The sequence below is a fragment of the Hemitrygon akajei genome, chromosome 5 (assembly GCF_048418815.1).
Source record: "Hemitrygon akajei chromosome 5, sHemAka1.3, whole genome shotgun sequence".
In the NCBI taxonomy this organism is placed as follows: Eukaryota; Metazoa; Chordata; class Chondrichthyes; order Myliobatiformes; family Dasyatidae; genus Hemitrygon; species Hemitrygon akajei.
The window spans coordinates 70,433,945-70,460,872 of record NC_133128.1 but is presented as its reverse complement, the minus strand read 5'-3'; the positions used below and the strand labels follow the sequence as shown (position 1 = coordinate 70,460,872).

The 26,928-nt window shown below is 39.2% G+C and overlaps 1 protein-coding gene across 1 annotated transcript; it reads right to left on the bottom strand.

Moving 5' to 3' along the window:
- Positions 1-1,821: 1,821 nt before the first annotated feature.
- cct8 (chaperonin containing TCP1, subunit 8 (theta)) lies at positions 1,822-26,519 on the bottom strand. The gene is made up of 15 exons (XM_073045701.1): positions 26,339-26,519; positions 22,494-22,584; positions 22,330-22,409; positions 20,342-20,491; positions 15,988-16,168; positions 13,652-13,713; positions 12,115-12,252; positions 11,203-11,381; positions 8,424-8,490; positions 8,261-8,348; positions 4,586-4,701; positions 4,148-4,219; positions 3,904-4,068; positions 3,243-3,362; positions 1,822-1,999 (listed from the first exon to the last, which is right to left on the bottom strand). The coding sequence occupies exons 1-15, from the start codon at positions 26,396-26,398 to the stop codon at positions 1,922-1,924; spliced, it is 1,647 nt and encodes a 548-aa protein (XP_072901802.1). The 5' UTR covers positions 26,399-26,519; the 3' UTR covers positions 1,822-1,921.
- Positions 26,520-26,928: the final 409 nt, after the last annotated feature.

The following is a 26,928-nucleotide window of genomic DNA, read 5'->3' as shown; positions in this document are numbered from 1 at the left end:
GGAGAACCCACCCCATCCTCGCAACCCAAAATTAGACGGTTACCTGAAAAAGCAGCTAGCTCTACCAAAAAAATTAACCTAAAAATGACTTCCAGTTCCGTATAAATAATACAGCAAATAATAGCTAATTTATGCACTAGAGAACAGAATTACAAATAGGAACAACTTCAACAGAAGAAGTATAAGACTTAATACAAAAAAAAACCAGAAAACTAAAACTAACCTACCCGCGAAAAATTATAAAAGATTGAAAGAAAAAAAAGGGGGAAGGGGGAAATTATAAATTTAAAGAGAGTACTTATCAAACGTTTACAGAAAAAAAAAGCAAAACTTAAACTATAAATCAACCAACAGGGAGGCCTTCAATAAAAACTCCAAACCTCCAAAACAAGTTAAAATCAATTGTAGTTCTCTATAGATAAAGTTATACAGAAGTAAAATAGATTACACGAGTAAAATCTAAAAGTCCGCAGGGAAACATTAAACTTAAAACATCTATTTAGAAAAAATGCACCAAGTCCAGGGAGAGATTAACTACAGCCCTTAGAGTTTCAATAGTTAATGTCTGAATTATTCAAGTAAAGTCTGAGTTCGGAAAAAATAACTTTACTTTGAGAAGTACTTATCAACCATTTTAGCAGGTCAGACCGGTTCCAAAGAAGACGAGATGGCTGGAAGACTTCCAACAAACGCTTCAGCCTCCTTCACTGATTTAAACCACTTATATTCTCCAGTAGTAAGCGTAATTCAAAGATCAGCTGGATTTCGGAGAGGGTCTGAATCCGCGATCAAAAAGCACTTTCATTACACCTTTAAACTCAGCATGCATCTTCAGAACCTGGGGGGCATAATCCTCCACAAAACGAATGACCGTATTTTGAAAAGCAAAAGTACCTCTGCGGCGTGCCTCCATAATCAAACGGTTTTTCACCTGGTATCAATGAAAGCATAAAATAACTGGCCGTGGACGGGAACCCAAAATTGCACGAGGAACATAAATCCTGTGAGCCCTTTCAAGCTTAGGTGGAGTCGGGAGAAATTCTTTCCCGAAAAGACGAAAGAAATTCAATGTAAGAGCCCTTTTCGGTGGCCTTTGGCAAACCAAGAATTCGTAGATTGCAACGTCTGCTCCGATTTTCAAGATCCGCCATTTTGGAAGAAAGTTTACTGTTCTTCTCCGCTAGGTTGGAGCAGAAAGTTTCAAGATGTTGAACATGGCGTTTTAAATCTTCAGAAGTTAAGTCAATGCGAGATAGATGTTCAGCATGTTCATCCACTCTGGCATTATTCTGATCCAATTTGGAATCCAGCTGGTTGAAAGAAGTTCTAAATTCAGTTTTAAAATCCGTTAAAGTATCTTGTCGATGTTGTTCCAAAATAGCAAGAATCTCAGCCGACAGAGCCGTGGAAGTTTCCTTTTTCCCGATTTTAGTACTTTTGGTAGCCATTATAAGATAGATGTGTTCGCAGGCAGGTAAAAGAGAACTAATAAAATAACTAAGGTTTAAGAAGGGAGACATATAGTGCAAAGGTAGGAAGTATAACGGAGCAAAAGTTCAGAGCGACTAATCAATCGCCATCTTACCGGAAGTCCCAAGTTTAGTGGTGTTTAGAAAATTTTTTTGCAATTAAAAAATCCAATAAAGAATTGAATAACTGCATTGTAATGAATTAGCACTATGTGGGGTCTGAGTGTACATCTTACTCAATTGTTAGGGGTCTGAGTGGAATCAAAGGCATTGAGATTAACCCAGAATGTCGCTAGGGAAAGCATGTTACAGAATCTACAAGTACAAAATCAGTAGACCAAAGACTTGCATGTTTTGTTCAGTTTCTTTATTAGAATATTAGCAATGTGATCAGTGCACAATGAAACTTAACTTCTAATGGGCATTGCCTAGTACTTTACAGTGATGGAACTTCACTCATTTTGATCATCATCCCAATCCTTTTTCTGTGGTGGTGGTTTAGGTCCACCTGCTGGTTTTGCCATGATTATCTGAAAAACATAACAAAAGCTAGTTAGGGAGTTACCCTCCAATGTTTAAAAAACTCGTAATAATTTTTAGGAATTATTTCATACTGTACAGTAAAACAGCAATCTAATAACTTCAATCCTAATGTACCAACCAACATCCTGTTTTAGCATTCCTGTTTGTCAGTCAATGTACAATTTTAAAGGCAAAAAAAAATAAATCGGCATTTGCAATTGAAAACCACAAGATAGAGGAGCAGAATTAGCCCATTTGGCCCACTGAGTCTGCTCTATCAGTTTTAGCTTAAAAAGTCAGAATGCATTTTGATTTGCATTCCACCTGACATTGTCAAACATCCAATAAATTCAGTATCTAATTCTTCAGCTATTTTGCACCATTCTAAAAAAGTTTCTAAATACAAACTGTCTTCCTAAGCTACGTGGAAGTGTTTCATGTAGACCAAAAAGCCAAGAACAGCATGTTACAACTGAGAAAAAGATTGTACCACAATTCTCAACATGCTAATAAGTTCCTTATCCAATCAAGATTAGTCATCCTTCATCTTCATGTACCCCCGACAAATTATAGAAAATTTGCCTCAGGTGTTCTATTGAAATAACTATTTCATATGTTCTTCCCTCTGGTACAGACTCCACTCAGTGTAATCTTAAATTAATAATGAAGATTTGTGCGTGAATAAGCCTGGCTTCATGCAGGTGTACTTAATTATGTGCGATAACAATTACCAATCAGTAATGTATACATTGCCCTTTGTGCCATTATGGCTGTGGAAATGCTTAAAGATATGAACACAAATTACTGTTAAGGAATTCAATTCAGTTACCACAGGCATTCCCATGCACAGCTGAAAAAGAGAATAATTGGTATTTCTGCCTGATCTCAATAATTGGAGACAATCCCAATAATTCAGTTCTGTAAAACCAAAGTGTAATGAAGAAATGACTAGAATTTTATGATCTGTACTAGAAGGGTATAATGACATTTGGGACCCATGATTGAAACAAAACATCCAATAACATTCAAAGCAAAAGCTATTGTCTCTTGCCAGAAATGCAATTCTGTGGCTAGAATTAGCTTATCCAATTAGAGATTACGAGACTTTCAGAACAAATGCCTGGTACCTAGACCTCATAGTCCAGATTTCTAACAATGCCAACCCTATCATGCAAATTAAAACCTGAAATAATTTTTTGTACAATAAAATCATTACATCAGATCTCAGAGCCATTCTTGTTCACTACTTACCTGGTCTACTCTTAAAACAGTGACAGCGGTATTTGTGGCAAGCTTAATTCCCCAGTATTTAACCAAGTATGGATCAAATATTCCAGCCTCAAGCATGTCCTTTAGACCCAAACCTTCACCCTAAAAACATGAAAATATTGGGATACAGAAGATCAATTTTAAAATGATTAAAGAAAATAGTGGACTGGCTCATTGGAGTGTAAAGTGAAAGGGGAATTAAAAAATACAGAATATTTTAAATGTAAGAAATATGATTATCTACTATTTCTGTAATCTTAAGTATAATCTTAGCCACCTGAAAAACAAACTCATACTAAAAATGCACTGACGCATCAATTGGAACTTCCTTATAATCAAGCACTGTATCTTGTCATCTAAGAAACTACAGCCTGTCCTCAAAATCATGGTCAACTTTGAGTTGCAAACTCCCATTAGCAAAACATTAGCTAAATTGGATTTAAAATAAATTCAGACAAAGTTTTTACATTAAAAGATGGGCAAGACTTCAAAGCTATCAATACATGGCATATTTTGGACAAAGTTAAGGCTATAAAATGCCTGTTCCCTGGTCAGGATAAGTAAAAACTCAACCCTAGGGCTACTTAATCAAAGTAAAAATACTAATACTCTTGCTTAAGCACATTAAGAATTACTTAAATACCTCAATGTCAAAACCAATGTTTTTGTTTCCTTCCTGATGAACTGCATACAATTTTGAAATTATTTCATTAGCCCGAATGCCAGAATTCTCAGCCAATGCACGTGGAATACTTTCAAAAGCTTCTGCAAATTTCTTGATTCCATATTGCTCAAGACCAGGACATGACTGAAAAGAAACCAAGATTATATTACTCATTCATCAGTGAAATTTTAAATGTGAATAAAGAAATTGTTTTATTCCGTACCTCTCCGTAAGTAGTGATTCGTTTAGCCAGTTCAATCTCAGTGGCTCCTGCACCTGGCAAGCAGCGTTTATCCTGCCAATAATACATTTTGTTACAATACATCTGAACAAGTTAAAAGCAGCTATCAAAAATGTAGCCACTATGTATCAATTAACACTAAAAATGGTACCCATAGATTTGATTTGCCCCACGATTTCTATATCAGATCATAAAAACTGATTTGGCTTAACAAAAATTCATGCTAGTCATGTGAGTGTCAAAATAAATTGTTTGCATGTTCATGTCAAATATCATTCTAGAGATTATTCATATTTTTAAGTTTTGACTTTCTGTGAATTTGAATAATATTTAAAATACAGTATCGGTTCTAAAATCAGTAATTCATGTACTATTAGAAACAAATTTAATCAGTAATTCTGAAGATATTCAATACCATACCCTTGTGAGAACTTTGAAAGTGTTGACGCCATCATCGACTGCCCTCTCAATGTCATCCATAATGTTGTCTGTTGAACCACGGATTACAACTGTAGAAATGGTACCATCTTCTTTCTCTGCAAAATGACAATTCAGTAATGAGGGTTCATGTAATAGTATAAAAAGGATTCATCCCTGTCTATTTAAGGTTACAGAAACTTTTTGTTGTTTACACCAGTCCTAAGAAATTGTATGCTTACAATTGAAAGTACCTGACATTTTTCAAATGAATTGCAAAGTTTCAGCAAAAAATGCCTTGTATTGTGCCAACTCTATCACCGAACACAAGAACACAAAACAGTTCAGATATTCTAAGACTCTGCAGTTATATAGAATTGAACATGTTCCCCTTCATCTGAATTACAAAAGTAACAAGCTAAGATTCCAACTTAAACCCTTAAGTATTACTGTTGATGAAAAACCACAATTCCTGAATGATATCACCACAGAATTAACCTACAATTTAACCTTTAGAGAATCCTCCAAAAGGACTCCCAAATCCCTTTGCCTATCAGATTTTTCTATTTTCTCTCCTTTTCTACCAAAGTGGATGACCATACACTTCCCAACACTACATTCCATCGGACATTTATTTACCAATTTCTCCTAATCTGTCACTCTGTAGCCTCTCTATTTCATAGAAACAGAGAAAACGTACAGCACAATACAAGCCCTTCAGCCCACAAAGCTGTGCTGAACATGTCCCTACCTTAGAACTATCGAGGCTTTACCCATAGCCCTCTATTTTTCTAAGCTCCATGTATCCATCCAGGAGTCTCTTAAAAGACCCTATCGTTTCTGCCTCCACCACCGTCACTGCCAGCCCATTCCACGCACTCACCACTCTGCGTAAAAAACTTACCCGACATCTCTTCTGTACCTACTTCCAAGCACCTTAAAACTATGCCCTCTTGTGCTAGCCATTTCAGCCCTGGGAAAAAGCCTCTGACTATCCACACGATCCATGCCTCTTATTACCTTGGACACCTCTTATCAGGTCACCTCTCATCCTCTGTCACTCCAAGGAGAAAAGGCTGAGTTCACTCAACTTATTCTCATAAGGTATGCTCCCCAATCCAGGCAACATCCTTGTAAATCTCTTCTGCACCCTTTCTAAGGTTTCCACATCCTTCATGTAGTGAGGCGAACAGAATCATGCACAGTACTCCAAGTGGGGTCTGACCAGAGTCGTATATAATAACTGCAACACTGCCTCTAGGCTCTTAAAACTCAATCCCACAATTGATGAAGGCCAATGCACCATATGCCTTCTTAACCACAGAGTCAACCTACGGACTCTGAACCCAAGATCCCTGATCCTCCACACTGCCAAGAGTCTTGTCATTAATGCTATATTCAGCCATCATATTTGACCTACCAAAATGAACCAGCTCACACTTATCTGGGTTGAACTCCATCTGCCACTTCTCAGCCCAGTTTTACATCCGATCAGTGCCCCGCTGTAACCTCTGACACCCCTCCACACTATCTACAACACCTCCAACCTTTGTGTCATCAGCAAAATTACTAACCCATCCCTCCATTTCCTCATCCAGGTCATTTATAAAAATCACAAAGGGTAGGGTTCCCAAAACAGATCCTGGAGGCACACCACTTGTCACCGGCCTCCATACAGAATATGACCTGTCTACAACGACTCTTTGCCTTCTGTGGGCAAGCCAGTTCTGGATCCACAAAGCAATGTCCCCTTGGATCCCATGCCTCCTTACTTTTTCAATAAGCTTTGCATGGGGTACCTTATCAAATGCCTTGCTAAAAACCATACAGACTACATCTAAGGCTCTACCTTCATCAGTGTGTTTCGTCACATCCTCAAAAATTTCAATCAGGCTCGTCAGGCAGACTTGCCCTTGACAAAGCCATGCTGACTATTCCTAATCATATTATGCCTCTCCAAATGTTCATAAATCCTGCCTCTCAGGATCTTCTCCATTAACTTAAAAACAAGTGAAGTAAGACTCACTGGCCTATAATTTTCTGGGCTATCCCCACTCCCTTTCTTGAATAAGGAAGTTAACATATGCAACTCTCCAATCCTCCGGAACCCTCAAAATTACTTGCCCCTGCAACTATCTTTGTATCATCTGTAAAAAAAAGTCACAAAGCCATCAATTCCATCATCCAAATCATTGGCATATAATGTAAAAGGAATCTATCTCAACACAGACCCCTGTATAAAACTACTAGTCAGCAGCAACCAACCAGAAAAGGATCCTTTTATTCCCACTCTTTGCCTCCTGTCAATCAGCCACCGCTTTATCCATGCTAGAATCTTTCCTGTAATTCCATGGGCTTGTAGCTTTCTGATGTTCCAAGTACACAACATCAATTGATTCTCCTTTGTGTATCTTGCTTGTTATTTCTTCATAGAATTCCAACAGATTTGTCTAGCAATATTTTCCCCTCGAGGAAACCATGCTGACTACAGCCTTTTAAAATCATGTGCCTCCAAGTATCCCAAAACCACATCCTTAGCAACTGACTCCAACATCCTCCCAAGCACTGAGGTTCAGGTTAACTGACCTATAACTGCTTTTCTTCAGCCTCTCTCCCTTTTTGGAGTGACATTTACAGTTTTCCAAACTTCTGGAACCATTCCAAAATCTAGTGATCCATGATTACTAATGCCTCCACAATCTCTTCAGCACCTCTTTTAGAACCCTGGGGTGTACAGCATATCATTTGTTATCATATCAAATTACAAATATATGAAGTACTTTAAATAATAGCTTTCGTAAAGGTCAGAAGATAGATATCGAAAAAATGATCAAAACTACTTGTAACTTCCCATGCCTCTGTGCAGAAAGACTAAGTTATGGGCTGGTGAGTGGTTAGCAATATTTCCATCACAAAAGTACCAGTCAATAGTCACATCCAACAAGAGGGATTCCAACCAGGGACACTATACCACAAAGCTTTACTATCAACAAGTGTCACAACAGAATTGTGTGTCATCAGTGAACAAAAAGTCAACAGCACTTTCCACATAAATAACATGGTTCTAAAAGCAAATCATTAACTACAGTGAGCACCTCATTCCAAGACCTAAGGCACAAGTCACAAATGTTAGAATACTCTTCAGGATTTATAGTGTCAATAACTCAAGCAGCTTGACACCATCCAGGAGGAACCAAATTCATTTGATTTTCATCCATCCTTACAGTCTCTTCATCATTGGTACACTCTGGCTTCACTGTTCACCATCACTGCAGATGCTCACACAACCTATTGCAAACACAGAACCTGCCTTCCTAAAGTCAACAGGAACAAGTACACGAAAACATCACCACCTGCAGTAGACCTCCACGCCACACAGCATTACAATTTAAAAATGGGTCAAATTCCTCTTGCCCTGTCTTGCTAAACTTATACAACTGTGGACAAGCATCCCGAAGTCCCTTTGGTCCTCCAAAGCATTCATCATCCTTTGACATATTTTACACTGCTTTTTCTCACAGATCCCCAAATGCAGCAACTTCCTTTACACTAAATACAATTTTCCACTTAACTGCCCAAATGATCTTGTTGTATTCCAATGTTGTCCTCCTGTTAACCACACATCCAATTTGGTATTATCTACAAAAATTCAATGCATGTCAATTAAAATAAACTCACCATGCTTAAATATTATCACCTGTGTGTCTCCAACCTCTGACAAGTACACATTACTGCATGATCCCATTTCCTCTGGGGTTGGCAGTGCCTGTAAAATTTAGACTATATTTAAAAACTAAGCCGTTAAACTTTATTGTAAGATTTAATTTACAGTGTTACCCACCAATCGTGGAAGTGCAGTAGCTCCAATTGTTTTGCATAATCTTCTTAAGTCCCATTTTGAATTTAACCTGGAAAATAAACACATTGTATGAAGCTATGCAATTTATATTTTAGGTCAAACATACAGTAGTGTGCAAAAGTCTTAGGCACATGTGAAAAAAATTCTAGAAAGTGAAGACATTTTCGAAAACAATTTAAGTTTCTAAATACAAAAGGTATAAAGACTAATAAAGTCTTAAAAAAAAACTAAATTGAATCAATATTTGTTGTGACAACCCTTTGCCTTTAAAACTGCATCAATTCTATCAGGCACACTGTCGTGCAGTTTCAAAAGAGAATAAACTAGAAGGTTGTTCCAAGCGCCTTGGAGAACTTGCTGCAGTTCTTCTGCAGACTAATGCTGTCTTGCTTGCTTCTGTCTCTCCAGGTAATCCCAGATTGCCTCAATGATGTCGTGATCAGGGCTCTGTGGAGACCATATTTCCTGTTACGGAACACCTTGTTCTACTTTTCGCTGAAGATAGTTCTTTATGACCTTGGCTTTGCTTTTGGGGTCATTACCCTGCTGAAGAATTAAGTTGGGACCAATCAGACACCTCCCTGATGGTACTGTGTAATGGATGAGAATCTGTTTGTACTTCTCAGCATTGAAGATTCTGTTAATTCTGACCAGATCACCAACTCAATTTGCAGAACTGCAGACCCAAACCTGCAGGAAGCCTCTGCAGTTCTTCACTGTTGGCTGAAGACACTCACTTGTGTGGTGGTCTTCAGCTTTTCTACTGACAAATTGTCTCCTGCTTGACCAAAAAAATTTAAAATTTTGGCTCATTAGTCCAAAGCACGTGCTGGCATTGTCCAGCACCCTTGTGCTTTTGTGCGTAGGCGAGTCTCTTAAGGCTGATTTATACTCGTGCGTCGCCTTGACGCCGTAGGCAATGCGTACTCTAAGCTGTAGGGTGACATGCACCTCTCCAGAAAAGTTACTCATGCGTCGCAGACCGCAACAACTGTGATTGGTCCACTTGGTAGCATCACATTTCCACCTATGCACTTCCGGTTGCTTCTTCTCCGCCATGTCTGTAGGCTGCGCGTACACTGATGCGGAATAGATGAACCAAATCGTCAAATCTTCCTGCCAACATGCGAAAATGTTTGAAATGCGTTTCCTCGCCCATGTCTCTCACGAAGAAACTCAACATAGTGGCATAGAAACCACACTGCCAACCAGCGTTTTGGTGCACACCAACACATGCTCGCTACAGCGTACAGCGACGCTATAGTGAAAATCAGGGTTACGCCGCAGGCTGCGACGTAGCCCCTACGCACAAGTATAAATCAGTTTTGTTTCAACTTTGGAGAAATGGCTTTTCGCAACAACTCTTCCATGAAGAGCGTTTCTGACAAGACTCCTCTGGACTATAGAGGGGTGTACTTGGGTCCCAATGGTTTTAAGATCAGTGCTGATAGCAGTGCTGGACTTCTGATTTAGAAGTTATGCCAGTTTGTTATATCTCTTGCCTACTGCACTGTTTCCATGGCTGCCCACTACATTTCTGGCCCTCATCCTTGCCTGTTTCATTGTGCTTCTTCAGAAGAACTTGGACAACACATCTTGAAACTCATGTCTGCCATAAAATTTCTGCTTGGGAGAGTCCTTGCTGACACAGGATGACCACCTTGTGTGCTATGCTCACTCTTGCCATGGTGTAAGAAATAATAATTTGTAGGTTAAACCATCACATCTGCCACACCCTCACCTTTTAGTTTAGCTGTTCTTTACCCACTTTAATTCCTTCTACACTCAGAAAAATTTCTGCTTCATTTAATCAGTTTAGTTCATTCAACTCATTATGTCACTGATCATTAGCAACTTTTTTAAAAATCATGCACTGGGCTAGATACTTACAAAGAAATCAAGTTTTTAATTGAAAAGTGGTCTATTACTTAATATGAAATACAAAAGAATACTCAACATTAAATTTTTTGAATATCAGAAAATCTAAAATTTGTTTTTCCTAATGACACACTAATGCAGAGGACTAAAAATAAACATCTGAAATAAAATTTATATAAAAAATCTAGGGCGCCTTAGACTTTTGCACAGTACCATTTAAATAGAAATTTTAATTTCAGTAGAAAAGGTAAATAGAATGTGGAAATTACAATCCAAAAACAACCAATGGAGATCGCAAATTAATACCAAATTCATACAGTCCTAACCCTTCAAAGTTTTCATTAAATAGGTGATCCTTGTGCAAATTTATCTTAAAATGGGTTGCTTATCAAAAAATTAGATCTCGAAATACATCTGTGCTTTATCCTATAAAGGCAGAGGCTTACCATTTGAATGTTCCACATGAGTCTGCATCCATTGGAATCTATGCCAAATGACTATTCATTTGATAATGTACTGATTGCCTTTATAGTGTTTGAGCACTGCTTGCCCAATTTCTTCTAGTATAATCTTATAACACATACAGCTTACTGGACCCCTAATGTTTTTAAATCAACTGCAATTGTTTTTAACATACACAAATATGGAGGCCAAGACATTGGGTGTATTTAAGGCAGAGATAGATAGGTTCTTGAATAGCCAGGACATCAAAGAGTATGGGGTGAAAGCAGTGGAGTGGGATGACTCATAGTCTTAAATAAGCATCAATATACATGGAGCCAAACTGTATTTTAAAGAAATAAAATGTAAATTTGTGATCAAACACATTACACATCAGGCAAGGCAAATCTAGTCCTAGAAAATAATTTATAGAATAATTTACCTAACTACCATCAGCTGGTACTTATTAGCATAATGCAGGGCCATGTCTGCCACTTTTCCTCCAGTTACAATTACATTAGCACCAGCATCTGCTATAGCCTTTACTTGAACCTCCATGAGATCCTCCTCTCCTTTGCTGAAAGTCATCAGTTCAGCTGCATTCTTCAACAAAACCGTTCCCTTAAAAAAAAATCATTAAAAAATTATTCACTTCTCAAAAACTAAATTCAAGTTTATTGCTAAAGATGTTACGGATGGGAAGAGGAAGGTTTAAAATAATGTTTTAAAATATTTATAGAATTCCTCATAAATTTACAAAATTACAGCACTATCTAAATGATTAGAAATCTAGCTGGCTCAGCAGCTGCGATTATGAAAAAACTTTAGAAAGCATGTATGTGACACTAAAGTCAGATCTCAGAAAAGATGAATCATGGCAAAATCAAGAGGAACTGAATACATTTATATCAGCTCCATGACATGCACAATGAGGAGCTGGCTATTGGAGAAAAAGGAATGAAGCAAGTACAATGCCTGGGGATAGCTTTGAACATGGAAAGTTTTTATACAAATACAGATAGATTTAATAGTCTGTGATGCAAGATTTTGAGAGCCAGACATCTTTTGAAGGCAGCTACAACAATAACTTCAAGATGAATTTACTTTTAGCCAAAAACTAAAAATATTTCAATAATTAATTGACTTCAGATTTATTTACAATGTGCAGGCTGTTATTTAACAGGTCAGAATAAAGATACCTCAACCTCTGGAGAACATATAATAAATTAGGTATTAAAAACCTTAATCCATAGATTAATATATCACAGGAACCATCTTTCAAAAAAATTTCTAGTAATCTTGAAATGTAGTTTGTGAAAATGGTTATAAACATAATCTGACTGCAGTAAGGTACCTTTGTCTCTGTTACCATACAGTCAAAAGGACAAGAAAATACTGCTATTTTGGCATCTTTCACAGAGGAAACATCCCCTTCAGTCTCTCGTTTGAAAACCATGCCATGCAAGACTGATGAAGAAGTCACACCAGATCCCTGAAACACAAAATCCAGTTATCAATTATCACACAGAATTTAAAACAGTACAGGAACAGACTTATGAGCCCACAATGACAATTAACTAATTATCATTTGGCGGCATACAATGCATTTCCTGCTTGTTCCTGGGGTCTGTCTAAATCCTTAAATTTTACTATCCTATCAGCTTCAACCATCCTCCCTTGGCACCACATTCCAGCCATCTACTCCTCTGTTTAAAACATCTGCCTCTCAAATCTCCATTAATCTTATCCCCTCTCACCACAAATCAATGCCCTCTGGTATTTAGACATCTCCATCCTTGGAAAAAGACTATTATCTCCTTTCAGATTATGTATTATTCTACCAGGTCATCCGTCAACCTCCAGCACTCCAGAGAAAGCAGTCCTAATTCTTTATAGCTGATACTTTCAAATCCAGGCAACAACCTGGTGAGCCTTCTTTGCACTCTCTCCAAAAGCTCCTATAAAATGGCAACCAGAACTGCTAACAATACTTCAAAATAAAGTTCAAAGTTTTATGTAGCTGCAACATGATTTCAAGTTTTATACGCAATGAAAATACATTGGGACCTCTTTTTTGGCTACCCTACCTACTAGCGATGCCATTTCAGAAAGCTATAGATTTGCACTACAAATCATTCTGCCCATCAATGCTCATAAAGGCCTTGCCATTTACTATATAGTTTCCTTACATTTGGCTTCCCAAAGTGCAACATCTCAAATCTGACCAGGTTAAATTTCATATGCCATTTCTCTGCCCATTTTTACAACTGATTCATATACTGTTGAATCCTTTGACAATCTTCCTCGCTGTCCATGTCCACCATGTACCTCTAACAAGACCTCAGCAAGCTCCTTTCTTGCCTCTCCCAATAACTTGGAGGTATATTCCATCAGGACCTGGGAACTTATCCAGTTTAATGCTCTTTAAAAAAACCCAACATCTCCTCATTCTTCCTGGTATCAGCATGCGTCAGAGTATCAGAATGATCTCACTAGCCTCCATATTCTTCTCCTTGGTGAATACCGATGGAAATACTCACCACTTCCTCCATTTGTTTTCCAGTGGTCCTCACTCTTACCTGGCTACCCCATTTTTAAACTCGTAGGTAAAATGCTTTTGGGATTTTCCCTAATCTACTTGCCAAGGCTATTTTCTCTCATGCAGTATGACGCTTTGAATTAACCTAATATTTCTGCAAACAACCACACATCTAGAAATTCTCTTAAGCCAAATTTAAAATTACTAATATTCTGCAAAATCCATACAAATACAAAATAGAATTTTTTGTAACATATCTCAATACTGATAACATCAAGGATATGCTAATCAGTGCAATCTTAATGTTAGTAACCTAATTCACAGAACAATAATTGCTTCACCAAAAACTCACCAGAATTTTGCAGACTTGAATATTGTCCACATTAAAATGGCCAGTTTCAGAATAAATGCACACTAGAAAAAGTAAATACAGCAATTACTAGCACAAAAGGTATATGTCTTCCAGTTTAAGATGGTGCTACTGAAGACATGCAACAGCTTACTGGTAGCCCAAAAGCAAAAGAATTTGATTAAAAACATTATTACTAACTCTTTTTGAAGTAAACTATCACTGAAACAATGCAGATGTGAGTGGGGATAAACCAAACTCAAGATATGTGCCCTGCTGGTGTGCTGCAAAATCGACACACTTGGGAGTTGGAGACCTGCTAGCTGGAGTGAATAATTTGGAGGAAGATGAGACAGTTCTGATGCCCATCTAACTGTCCTGGATGCGAGGGTGGATTATTCTAAGCACCCAGCCAATTTGGAGAGGTCAAGAACGGCATCTTCAGCAGTGAAATTTAGGTCCAAAGTGAATTGCTGGGCAGCATTTCTAGGCCTGGAATGATTCACCGCGCCAAGGTCCTGGACTGATGTGAAGTACAATGTGCTGCTTGGACAATCTAAATGCTGGCCCAGATAGACTGGGTATCAGGTGAGGTTGGATCACTTTGGTCACCAAGCCGATATTGGAGAGGTTGAGAACGGCTTATCCAGCAGCGAAATCCAGGCCTGGACAGATAGTCTTGGGACTCCTTTCTGCAACACTGTGGCTGCAAGACTCCCCCCCCCCCCCCCCCACAGTTGCTGTGCTCTGCATCTGTTAGCTTTGCGGCCATTTGCCCCACTAATATGATGAACTGTATACTAAGGCTTTGAAGCTGCTCCAGGGATTTGGATCTAAGGACTCAATTTGGGTTTGGAATACTGTTGTTGTTTGCTTCTATTGTTTGCAGAATTTGTTTTGTGTTTCCCCCCCCCCCCACTTACTCTATGGGCACTGGGGGTTGAACATGATCTTATTTTAAAAATTGGGTTCTTTCAGTTTCCTTGCTTTGCGACTGCCTGTAAACAAACAAATCTCAAAGTTCTATAATTTATACATTATTTGATAATAAATGCACTTTTAATCTTGTTTGCTGCATCTATTCTATAAATTTTCTAATTGTTTCCCATTTGTGGCCCTTTTCCTCAACTAAGAATTCTGTACCACCAGAAAAGCTAGTCTTCAACTGAGTCTATTATATTTCGCATTCCTGTTAACTTTAGCTTCCTCTCAGAACAGCATTCACCCCATCAAGCATTTTATTTCTCAAGCTCTTCTTTCGATACCTAATGTTGATTTCAAACACTCCAAAACTGCTAGGCAACGCACACAAAATAATAATGATATGCAAAGAAGTTTCAACTGCTTTCCAAAATAACAATTTACAGTGAATAATTTTTTAAAAAATGTATTTAAATTTTCCAAGCTCAAAACAGTTACAAGAAACTTCAGGAAAAAGGCTCAAAGATACAGTCAAATGGCTCATAACCACCATGGGTTTCAAGTTAATTTAGAGCTTCCAATACTCACTCTTAAATGCCAAATATGGCCGATACACCATACAAGAAAATGTACAAGACCAATAAAATGAACACAAATCAGTCTTTTAGTGGGGAGTTCTGGCTTCATTTTCAGTTGAAGATGTAGGGCTCCTCTTTCAGTATTGGCCCTAGGTTCCCCTACTTTTCCAGGGTTTGATGAGTAATTAAATCTTGTTTCCAGGACCTGTCCACCTTTTTTTTTTGTTCTTACCCAATGGAATTAAGTGCTCTGGATAGTTCTTACAACGTCATTCCCAATTATAGACATGATAACCAAACCTTATCACATGTATTCCAATGTCTTAATCTAGGTCTTGAAGTATTTATTCCCATCATGACAACCAGCTTGTAAGTGCAAGACACAACAGCATCATTTTCCCCACAGTAGGGCAAATGAACAAAGTCATTATGAACATGGTAGGTAGAAGGGCCCATTTCAGTGTTTTACAATGCATGACTATCACCATTAACTAACCTTGCGTGTGACAACTTGCAAATATCAGTTCAGATTGAAATCACTATCCACTCTTCTATTCTGCCCAGGAAACAAGTACGTGCTAAAAATATAATCCAAGTAACCAAAATCAACATTGCAACAGGAACATGAGGGATTAGTGTTCCCCTTCGAACACCCTTGTAGTCTACAGCATATTCTAGTTTAGCAGCTAAGTTTTCAACTCCAAAGCTTCAATTTCCTTGAATGTCATGGTTTGGTTAAGATTATTTCCAAGTTATTTATCTGCACATTGTTCTGAAAACTAATTTAATATAATAAAAGATGCAAATTCAGAACACAATTCATTATATTTTTATACATACAACATGCTTGCGTAATCAGCTTGGACAGGAAATCCTCATTGCCATACTGTTTGCTCATTACAGATGTTCGAATGACAGGCAAAACATCTGCTGAATCCTGTAGGCTTTTAACAGAGCAGCATACCAGATCCGGAAGAATTTCTAGAGCCTTTTTAGAGGCTGCCTCATAGCCTTCTATCACCTGTAAGTAAATAAGAAGCACAAAATATTTGGTCAGACTCATCAGATGCTGATCATTGCACCCACGGATCTTCCAGTGGGGTAGAGTGTGCTGAAAGCTGCAAATAGATTTCAGTGAGTATAACCTGAGAGCACAACTTTCATTGCTCACCAGAGTCAAAATTTTTGGACTTTTTCCTCACTGTTTTTTAAACAAATAAATGTTTAATATATAAAATGTAAAAGATTAAGTATAACTTATACAATTCCTCAAAACAGTCAATAGCCACCAATTCAGAATATCACATTCAGAAACCAAACTGTGCTTATCATTGGCTAACCTTGGCATAGAGGGCCAGATGTAATGAACATTCAGCTCCTTTCTACAGCATAGCAGTACTCCAGGCTGGACTTCATACCAAGCCTGACATTCAGCATTTGACTTTTAGTTGAAGTGTGACACAAATGGGACTGAGTTAGGGAAATGGAGATGCAGCTTGATGACCTTCGCCTAGTCAGGGAGAGCGAGGAGGTGAGAGAGAGGAGTTACAGGCAGGTGGTCACACTGGGTCCACGGGAGACAGACAAGTGGATCGGGGGGGGGGGGGGGGGGGGGGGGGGAAGGGAACCTACCTGGGGTAAGCAGCAGTGGCCATGCCTCTGGCAGAGTCTGGCCTTGTGGCTCAGAAGGGTAGGGAAGGGAAGAGGAAGGCAGTAGTGATAGGGGACCCTATAGTTAGGGGGTCAGACAGGCGATTCTGAGGATGCAGGAAAGAAACTCGGATGGTAGTTTGCCTCCCAGGTGCCAGGGTCTGAGATGTTTCAGATTGCATCCAAGATATCCTGCAGTGGGAGGGAGAACAGCCAGAGGTCGTGGTACATACTGGAACCAATGACATAGGTAGGAAAAGGGAAGAGGTCCTAAAAAAAAAGACTACAGGGAGTTAGGATACTGCAGTATGTAGATAAGCCTACAAGAGGAAAGGCTGTACTTAATTTGGTATATACTTTTTTATATAGTATATAAAAAAGACTGGGAGACCGTTTCGCTGAACACCTACACTCGGTCCACCAGAGAAAGCAGGATCTCCCAGTGGCCACACATTTTAATTCCATGTCCCATTCCCTTTCTGATATGTCTATCCATGGCCTCCTCTACTGTCAAGATGAAGCCACACTCAGGTTGGGTAGCCTCCAACCTGATGGCATGAACATTGACTTCTCTAACTTCCATTAATGCCCCTCCTCCCCTTCTTACCCCATCCCTGACATATTTAGTTTGTTTTTTTTCTCTCTCTCTCTCTCTCTGCCTGTTCTCCATCTCCCTCTGGTGCTCCCCCCCCCCCCCTTTCTTTCTCCCAAGGCCTCCTGTCCCATGATCCTTTCCCTTCTCCAGCTCTGTATCACTTTCGCCAATCACCTTTCCAGCTCTTAACTTCATCCCACCCCCTCCGGTCTTCTCCTATTATTTCGCATTTCTCCCTGCCCCCACTACTTTCAAATCTCTTAGTATCTTTCCTTTCAGTTAGTCCTGATGAAGGGTCTTGGCCTGAAACATCGACAGTGCTTCTCCTTATACATGCTGCCTGGACTGCTGCGTTCCACCAGCATTTTGTGTGTGTTACTTGATTTGGTATTAGGAAATGAACCTGGTCAGGTGTCAGATCTCTCAGTGGGAGAGCATTTTGGAGATAGTGATAATTCTATCTCCTTTACAATAGCATTGGAGAGAGATAGGAACAGACACGTTAGAAAAGCGTTTAATTGGAGTAAGGGGAATTATGAGGCTACCAGGCAGGAAATTGGAGGCTTAAATTGGTAACAGATGTTCTCAGGGAAAAATACAGAAGAAATATGGCAAATATTCAGGAGATATTTGTGTAGATTTCTGTATAGGTACGTTCCAATGAGACAGGGAAGTTATGGTAGAGCACACGAACCATGGTGAACAAAGGCTGTTATAAATCTAGTCAAGAAGAAAAACTTACAAAAGGTTCAGACAGCTAGGTAATGTTAGAGATCTAGAAGATTATAAGACTACTAGGGAGGAGCTTAAGGTGGCAATTAGGAGAGCCAGAAGGGGCCATGAGAAGGACATGGCAGGCAGAATTAAGGAAAAACCCAAAGCATTCTACAAGTATGTGAAGAGCAAGAGGATAAGATGTGAAAGAATAGGACCTATCAAGTGTGATAGTGGGAAACTGTGTATGGAACCAGAGGAAATAGCAGAGGTACTTAATGAATACTTTACTTCAGTATTCACTATGGAAAAGGGTCTTAGTGACTGTCATGATGACTTGCAGGAGACTGAAAAACTTGAGCATGTAGATATTAAGAAAGAGGATGTGCTGGAGCTTTTGGAAAGCATCAAGTTGGTAAGTTGCTAGGACCAGACAAAATGTACCCCAGGCTACTGTGGGAGGCGAGGGAGGAGATTGCTGAGCCCCTGGCTATGATCTTTGTATCATCAATGGGGACAGAAGAGGTTCCGGAGAATTGGGAGGGTTGCAGATGTTGTTCTTTTATTCAAGAAAGGGAGTAGAGATAGCCTGGGAAATTATAGACCAATGAGTCTTACCTCAGTGGTTAGTAAGTGGATGGAGAAGATCCTGAGAGGCAGGATTTAAGTACATTTGGAGAGGTATAATATGATTAGGAGCAGTCAGCATGGCTTTGTCAAAGGTAGGCTGTGCCTTACAAGCCTGATTGAATTTGTTGAGGATGTGACTAAACACATTGATGAAGGAAGAGCAGTAGATGTAGTGTATATGGATTTCAGGCATTTGATAAGGTACTCCACGTCAGGCTTACTGAGGAAGTAAGGAGGCATGGGATCCAAGGGAACATTGCTTTGTGGATCCAGAACTGGCTTGCCCACAGAAGGCAAACAGTGGTTGTAGACGGGTCATACTCTGCATGGAGGTCAGTCACCAGTGGAGTTCCTCAGGGATCTGTTCTGGGATGCTTACTCTTCATGATTTTTATAAATGATCTGGATGAGGAAGTGGAGGGATGGGTTAGTAAGTTTGCTGATGACACAAAGATTGGAGGTGTTGTGGATAGTGTGGAGGGCTGTCAGGGGATACAGCCGGACATTGATAGGATGCAAAACTGGGCAGAGAAGTGGCAGATGAAGTTCAACCCAGATAAATGTGAAGTGGTTCATTTTGGTAGGTCAAATATGATGGCAGAATATAGTACTAATGGTAAGATTCATGGCAATGTGGAGGACCAGAGGGATCTTGGGGTCTGAGTCCATAGGACGCTCAAAGCAGCTGCGCAGGTTGACTCTGTGGTTAAAAAGGCGTATGGTGTATTGGCCTTCATCAATCGTGGAATTGAATTTAGGAGCCAAGAGGTAATGCTGCAGCTATATAGGACCCTGATCAGACCCCACTTGGAGTATCATGCTCAGTTCTGGTCGCCTCACTACAGGAAGGATGTGGAAGCCATAGAAAGGGTACAGAGATTTACAAGGATGTTGCCTGGATTGGGGAGCATGCCTTATGAGAATAGGTTGAGTGAACTCGGCCTTTTCTCCTTGGAGCGAAGGAGGATGAGAGGTGACTTGACAGAGGTGTACAAGATGATGAGTGGCATTGATTGTGTGGATAGTCAGAGGCTTTTTCCCAGGGCTGAAATGGTTGCCACAAGAGGACACAGGTTTAAGGTGCTGGGGAGTAGGTACAGAGGAGATGAGAGGGGTATGTTTTTTTTAACTCCAAGCGTGGTGAATGCATGGAATGGGCTACCGGCAACGGTGGTGGAGGTGGATACGATAGGGTCTTTTGGCTTTTAGATAGGTACATGGAGCTTAGTAAAATAGAGGGCTATAGGTAAGCCTAGTAATTTCTAAAGTAGGGACATGTTCGGCATGGCACAACTTTGTGGGCCGAAGGGCCTGTATTGTGCTGTAGGTTTTCTGTCTTTCTACGTTCTATGTTTCTACATCAAGCTGCAACCAGATGACCCCACTGCTCCCTATCAAACCAACCATCTGCACTGTCAAGGAATTTTAAACATAATATATAAGCTAGCTGGAGTAACGGAGATTTGCTTGAATTTACTTTAACAGCCCTGATTTACAAAGACATCAGAAATCCATTCAATTGTCTGAATGCATATACATTAACCCCAAGTTTCAATTACACCAAGAAAATATCAATATATATTTATTTTTTAAAAAGTTACACACCTCTGAGACAGAAAGACCCATTCGTAGAAGCTCCTCAGCTAATTCCAGCAGAGCACCTGCAAAAACTAGCACAAAATTTGTTCCATCTCCAACCTCTTGTTCCTGCATTTGCGAAGCTAAAACTAACATCTTAGCTGCAGGGTGCTGAACCTGTATTAAAGAAATGTAAAACATTAAGCCTCCAGGAAAAAATGCTACTTGCTTATATTCAAAACTGTTTAGCAGTCTTCACAGCTTCTAAATTATGAAAAGTGGTTCAAACTGATTACACACAAAATGCTGGTAGAACACAGCAGGCCAGGCAGCATCTATAGGAAGAAGCACATTCGACGTTTCGGGCCAAGACCTGGATTGACAAAGGGTCTCGGCCTGAAATGTCAACAGTGCTTCTTCCTGTAGATGCTGCCTGGCCTGCTGTGTTCCACCAGCATTTTGTGTGTGTTGCTTGAATTTCCAGCATCTGCAGATTTCCTCATGTCAAACTGATTAGATATCGTCTCTAGAAAAAAATAAGGCAGTATTGTGCAGTTCTTAAAATTTGTCTGTTAACAAAGCCCATGGCATACTGAAACTGTAAAGAGCACTTCACATTAAGACGAATGGCTCAATTCTGTGCTTTATGACTGCGCCAAATGCAATAGTCAAAGAAAATCTAATAATAAGCTACAAGTTTCCCAAGGAACTCCCAGCATCTAGCAAATATAATGTCATATATCCGGAAAGATTTAAAAGCACAGCCAAAGCCAATGCTAACTAATTTTGCAAACATAACAAAGAACATTGCAGCTTAGTCAGTTTGGTTTAAACAGCATTTTATAAGGAAATAGAAAGAAACAAAACTTCAGGGAAGACATTTAGCTGTAGATCAACGGAAAATTCAAAGATGTGTGAGATTTGAGAAAGCACAAAGATCTCAAAAATCGTGAAAATGATTGTGGGGTGCACGATGTTGTAGGGAAAATGAAATGCAAAGGAACAGAGGGACTTGTTAACAAATTATGATAACTTTAAACAAATTTGTCACAGATAATGAATTTACAATCCAAGGACCTATAGGAGTAATAAATACAACTCCAGATTAAAATATTTGCTTATTGCAGAAGATAATGCATGGCCCAAAATTTAATTAGCATTGATTATTTTTACATACTATCAGGTTTTGTTGCCAAGGAACTTCTGCCATTCATCAAATACTATACAGGTGTCTCCCCCCCCTCTTTTACAAAGGTAGAGCGTTCCTATGAAACCTTTCTTAAACCGAAATGGCATAAAGCGAAGAACCATTAATTTATATGGGAAAAATTTTCATAAAAGTGAAAACCCTCTTTGTAATGTGAGAACAGGTTACTAATGTAGATCTTTTGTAAAAGTCAAGTGGCGTAAAGCGATCATTCATAAAGTGGTGGACACCTGTATAATCAATCCAGCAAAACTTTGATTAATGTACAGAGGCAATGTTTAAAAATCTTTTAAAACATTATGCAGAATACTGCATGACAACTGCAACAAAGACTATTACATCCAAAATAAATCTATTTTTGTTTTAAAACCCTTAAATTTTGAAACATTCATACAAGTTGTGACGCACAAAATTAGTTTTCACAGATAAGTGGTTGTTAGTATTTAATTATGACTTAATAGGCATGCAAAAAGATAATTTATATCCTGTTACATCTGAATTGAAGACTTTAGAATATTTTATGGTGGAATAATTTTGACTAATAATTTTGATTTCCCCAACTTCTAATTCTCTCAATCATACTGCAAAATAAAAAATGCTTATTAAGTACTGAATAACACATTACTTAAGCTGACTTTCAAAATTTGTTCAAAAATAGCCTACTGAAGAACTACCACCATTTCTAGTGTCTTAACTTTCATTGCTGAAAACTATACATCATAACTGAGCCGAGCCAATATTGGAATAGACAGTGGAAATTTGAATCTAATAGCCACCCACTTCTTTATACATTAAATAAACCACCTACCTCTAACTGTTGCAAAATAGTCGCTGCATCATTGGTAACAAAAAGCTTCTCCAGATGATTAATGACCATTTTATTCATCCCTATAAAATAATGTTATTAATTACTCAACAAAACAACAAAAAGATAATGACTTTATTTATGAACTTTAAGCTACGTAATCATACCATTTGGACCATAAGCTGTTCGTGTAGTTTGAGCCAGCTCCTTACAAGCTTGAATGTTCCTATAAACTGCCTCTTCCAAGCCAGAGTAATGCTGAAAAGTACACAAGTATATTATTATAAAGATTGTCAAGCATTCTCCTGATGAAATAATAGCTAGGATGAAGTTCCAAGTGTTAGAAGTGCACAAATGGTGAAGCTATGTTTGTAAAACTGTATGAAATGAAGTAGAAAGTGTAACATTAGTATACACGTCTGAGAGTACCACTGAAACAAATTCACAATGAGAACAAAGTTCAACATGTAATGCAATGTACTTTGCTCAAGAAAATTGTGTCAATTTTCCAAAGCAGCTCTTTCGTTTCTCAGAGTTCAATAATTTTCACCATGAATCTTTGCTATATTCCTCATCAAACCTGTATTAAAACAATACTCAACATTCATAGCACTAGCTCAACCTTGCTTCTCATCTGAAGCAAGTGACATCTCAAATGACTTGTCACTTGACTGAGAAAATGAATTCACACAAAGTTTAATATGATGGCATAGTTAAATATATTACATCTTTAATATTACCCATAAAAGTTATCAAACTGGGCGAAGGTGAGGGTTTGGCAGCTGTGAGAGCTTAACCTTCAAATAATCAATCCTTACACCACAGCATGAATGAGCATAGCAACAAGTCACAAGGTGGCCATCCTGCATCAGCAAGGTCTCTCTCAAGCAGATTTTTTTTGGGAGATAGAAGTTTCAAGACGTGCTGCCCAAGCTCTTCTGAAAAAGCACATAGAAATGGGCATGCTTGAGGACAAGATAGGTAGTGATCAGCCACAGGAGCTGTATACAGCAGACAAGAGATGCATCAAACCAACATCCCTTCTAAATCAGAAGTTGTCCATCACTGCAATCAGCTCTGAACCCTGAACTGATAGAAACCACTGGAACCCAAGTACACCCCTTTACAGTTAAGAAGTCTCGATAGAAGTGATCTTCATGGAAGAGTTGCTGCCAAAAGCTATTCTTCTAAAGTGGAAATGAAGTCAAGAGACTCACCTACCTACTCACAAAAAAAAGGACTGGGGTGCTGAACAATGGCTGCAAGGGCTCTGGACTGACATGTCAGAATTTGAAATTAAATTTTTGGCTCAACAAAGACCTGATCTCAACATCGTTGAGGCCATCTAGGATTATCTGGAGAGAAGGAAGCAAACAGCCGAAGTCTGCAGGAGAACTGTGTTCCAAGAATTTTAGAGAAAAAACATCATAGTTTGCTTAAGAGAATAGATACAGTTTGAAAGGCAAATATTGATTTGATTTAGTTTAGGTTACTGCTCTTTATTTAGATATTAATATTTAGAAACTTGTCTTTTCATTTAGAAACTTTTTGTTTGTTTTTGAAAGCATTGCTTTCTAGCATTTTTTACGTGTCAAAGACTCCTCCACACTGTATATATATATATATATATATTATACATACATAGTGGATTTCGGCTAATTGGGCCATCAGTTAATCAGGGCAGTCCCTTAACTGGGACAGGAGACTTGCCAAACAGTTTATAACTAGTGTTTATTGCATGTACTTGTGTGGCCGATATGGACATTACACCGTGCTTAGAGTCAACAGTTTCCAAATAGGGTTTGTTTTGTGTGTTTGTGATAGTTGACAAGAAATAAGCAGCAAAACAATTCAGACCTGTTTGGCTCACTGCAGTTGCAAGCATTCAGGCTTGGAGATACCAGCAACTGCCAGTGTGAAAATAAAAGGATTACGCTACTTCAACTAGTTAGGAACTACATTAGGAATTTGAACGTATTGACAATCCTCCTGAAAGTTACAATGAAAATAAATATTTGGAGGATGCAGCCACAAAAGCATTATATGAAAGCATTTCATTATCTGCACTAGGTGTGTGCAGTGATTTTCTTCATTTACAGAAATTGAAATAACATGGCAGGCTGGATAAATTCCACCATTAATAACTAATAATATTTTAATTTATTGTGCATTTCATTTGCTACATAGTTAACCAGCAGTTTGTCTTTATTATACCTTTTTAACTAAATCTATGAAAAGTCGGCTAATTGCTCCAAAATGTACAGGTCCCGATTTTTACGAGGGTGGGGGTTTGCGTATGCACACAAACATACTTCCATGGGAAGTACAGTCCTTGGCTTTTCAAGAGAATTACAATGATCAGAACCACTCTTAAAATTGATCTATTCCCTTTCCAAAGATCTTAACTGTCGAGTTTCTTTAATACTTCTCTTTGTTCAGGATTTCCAGCATAAAATATTCGACTTTTGTTATAAATGCAAGAACATTACAGATATATTGGCAAAAGTGCCTATTCATGTTATATCACAAAAAACAATAAATCAAATAAAAATGTATGACAACACATACAATGAAATGTACTGCTCTGCATCAAATCAAAATGGTGAGCATCATGCTAGGCAGCCTCCAAGCGTTGCCACTCCCAGTCCCAAAACAGCATGCCTGTAACTCACTAACCTTAACCCATGTTTTCTGAATGTGGAAGGAAACCCAGTCTCAGGGAGAACGTACAAAGTCCTTACAGACAGCAGGATTCAAACCCCAATCTTACATTGGTGCTGGAATAGTGTTATGCTAACCATGCCGCCCGTAAAGCTGGAGAGGACTGAGAACAGGAGAAGGAAAACGTGTAGGTATTCATCAAAGAAAAAGAATGCTTCTCTGCAGATTAGAGAGCATCCGGGGAGACTAAATTTTAAGACTGATGATCTTTTTTCAGAATTGGCCAGTTCTAGGACAAAATGGAAAGGTTGTTTACTCAAGTCATTGAATTTAAAGCAAACAATCAAGTGAGAAAATAGGATGCTGTTTTGAGTTTATGCTAATTGCACAAGGTAGAGGTTAGTGCAAATGAACGTGACGGAATTACCCAGTGAGCCTGTTATAAAAACACCCAAATGGCTTTTCATCTCTCCAATATACATGAAGTTATACAATAAGCATCAAATGAAGGGCTTGTTTCCAAGCTGTACCACTTTCGATGACTCTAAATGTGTACTAATTTGGAAGAGGCATTAAACTTCAGTTTGAAGAATGTCTGAATTAGGGTTATGTTATACCTCTGAAGTTTTAATAAATTGTGATTTTGGCATATTGAATTCATTCTAAACCTAACTCACTTCATTGATGACCAGGGGAAATCTTACTTAAGTGTGGTCGGAATTACAATTTATATATCGTACACAGCTTGACAGTAGTCCAGTAAAGCCTACCAACCCTTGGTAGGGTGGGTGGATGGTAGCTGTCAGCGATTCCTCCGATCAGCCAAATTAAAGTGAATTATGATTTAAAAACAAAAGATCATAATCAGAATCTGGCCGGGGTCGTTTTCTCATAGAAATACAGAAGTCCTGCTGAAGTCAAACGTTGCGATTCGGCTGCAAAGTGAATAAAAAGACGAAAATTCAAAGACAGAACTGTGAAAAGTATTGGGTTTGAGCTCGAGGGAGAATCCTCCAACAATCGCTGGGCTAGTTGCCTGGACAATGTGCCGGAGGCTACCCTCTGCCCGAGGATGGTGGATCTCAGCATCATCCAGCCGGCTCTGAATAATCCAGACAGTGGCCGGCCTACGCACATGGTACCGTTCCCCGACCCTACCCCATTCATTCGCCTGCGTGGCGCAAACCGCTTCCCCATCGTTTCTCCAGTCCATCCCCGGCCCGAAGAACCCGCGTCCCAGCCCCCATTACTCTGCATTTCTAGAACCTTCTCACAGCGTGCGCCTCGTTGCAAAAGCACTTCCAAAGGAGAACCACTTCCTTCCTTCTCACCAAATCGTCAGAGTACTCACCTTCGCTCCATCTTTTAGCATCTGGGCAAAGCCCGGAGCTTTGGGGACGTGCATGGCCATTTTCCGTAACACAACGCAGCTCCCACCCAAGCCAGTTCACCCCACTCGAGAAAAGATCGCGTGCGACAGTTACACCCGACACAGACTCAACACCTTCTTCCCAGCAACCACCACGGCCCTATTACCCTTCCTCCCAGCAAACACCGCGGCCCGATGCCACCCTACCCAGCAACCGCCATGGCCCTATGCTACCCTTCTTCCCAGCAACCACCGCGGCCCTATGCTACCCTTCTTCCCAGCAACCACCGCGGCCCTATGCTACCCTTCTTCCCAGCAACCACCGCGGCCCTATGCTACCCTTCTTCCCAGAAGTCTCAATAGTCTGAAGCTTGTGCAATTTGTGCCCTCTTGTGCTCTGTATCAAAAGAACTGAAGAATATATCTAAAAGTTAGCATTCCGTTAGCTTTTTGGTATTATTTTCCGAAATTGTTTACGTGGAAATGTTATTGGGTGCAAAAGGATATCCCAAACAATTGAATTTCCTTCTTGTGTATATCATGAGGCTGTTTGACAGAAGTTACCACAGTTA

Coding starts and splice junctions, on each gene's coding strand:
- cct8 (XM_073045701.1), bottom strand. CDS start 26,398: ATGGCCATGCACGTCCCCAAAGCTCCGGGCTTTGCCCAGATGCTAAAA. Junction 4,220..4,585: donor CTTTCAAAGTTCTCACAAGG/GTATGGTATTGA, acceptor TATTATTGGCAG/GATAAACGCTGCTTGCCAGG. Junction 2,000..3,242: donor CTGTTTTAAGAGTAGACCAG/GTAAGTAGTGAA, acceptor TATGTTTTTCAG/ATAATCATGGCAAAACCAGC.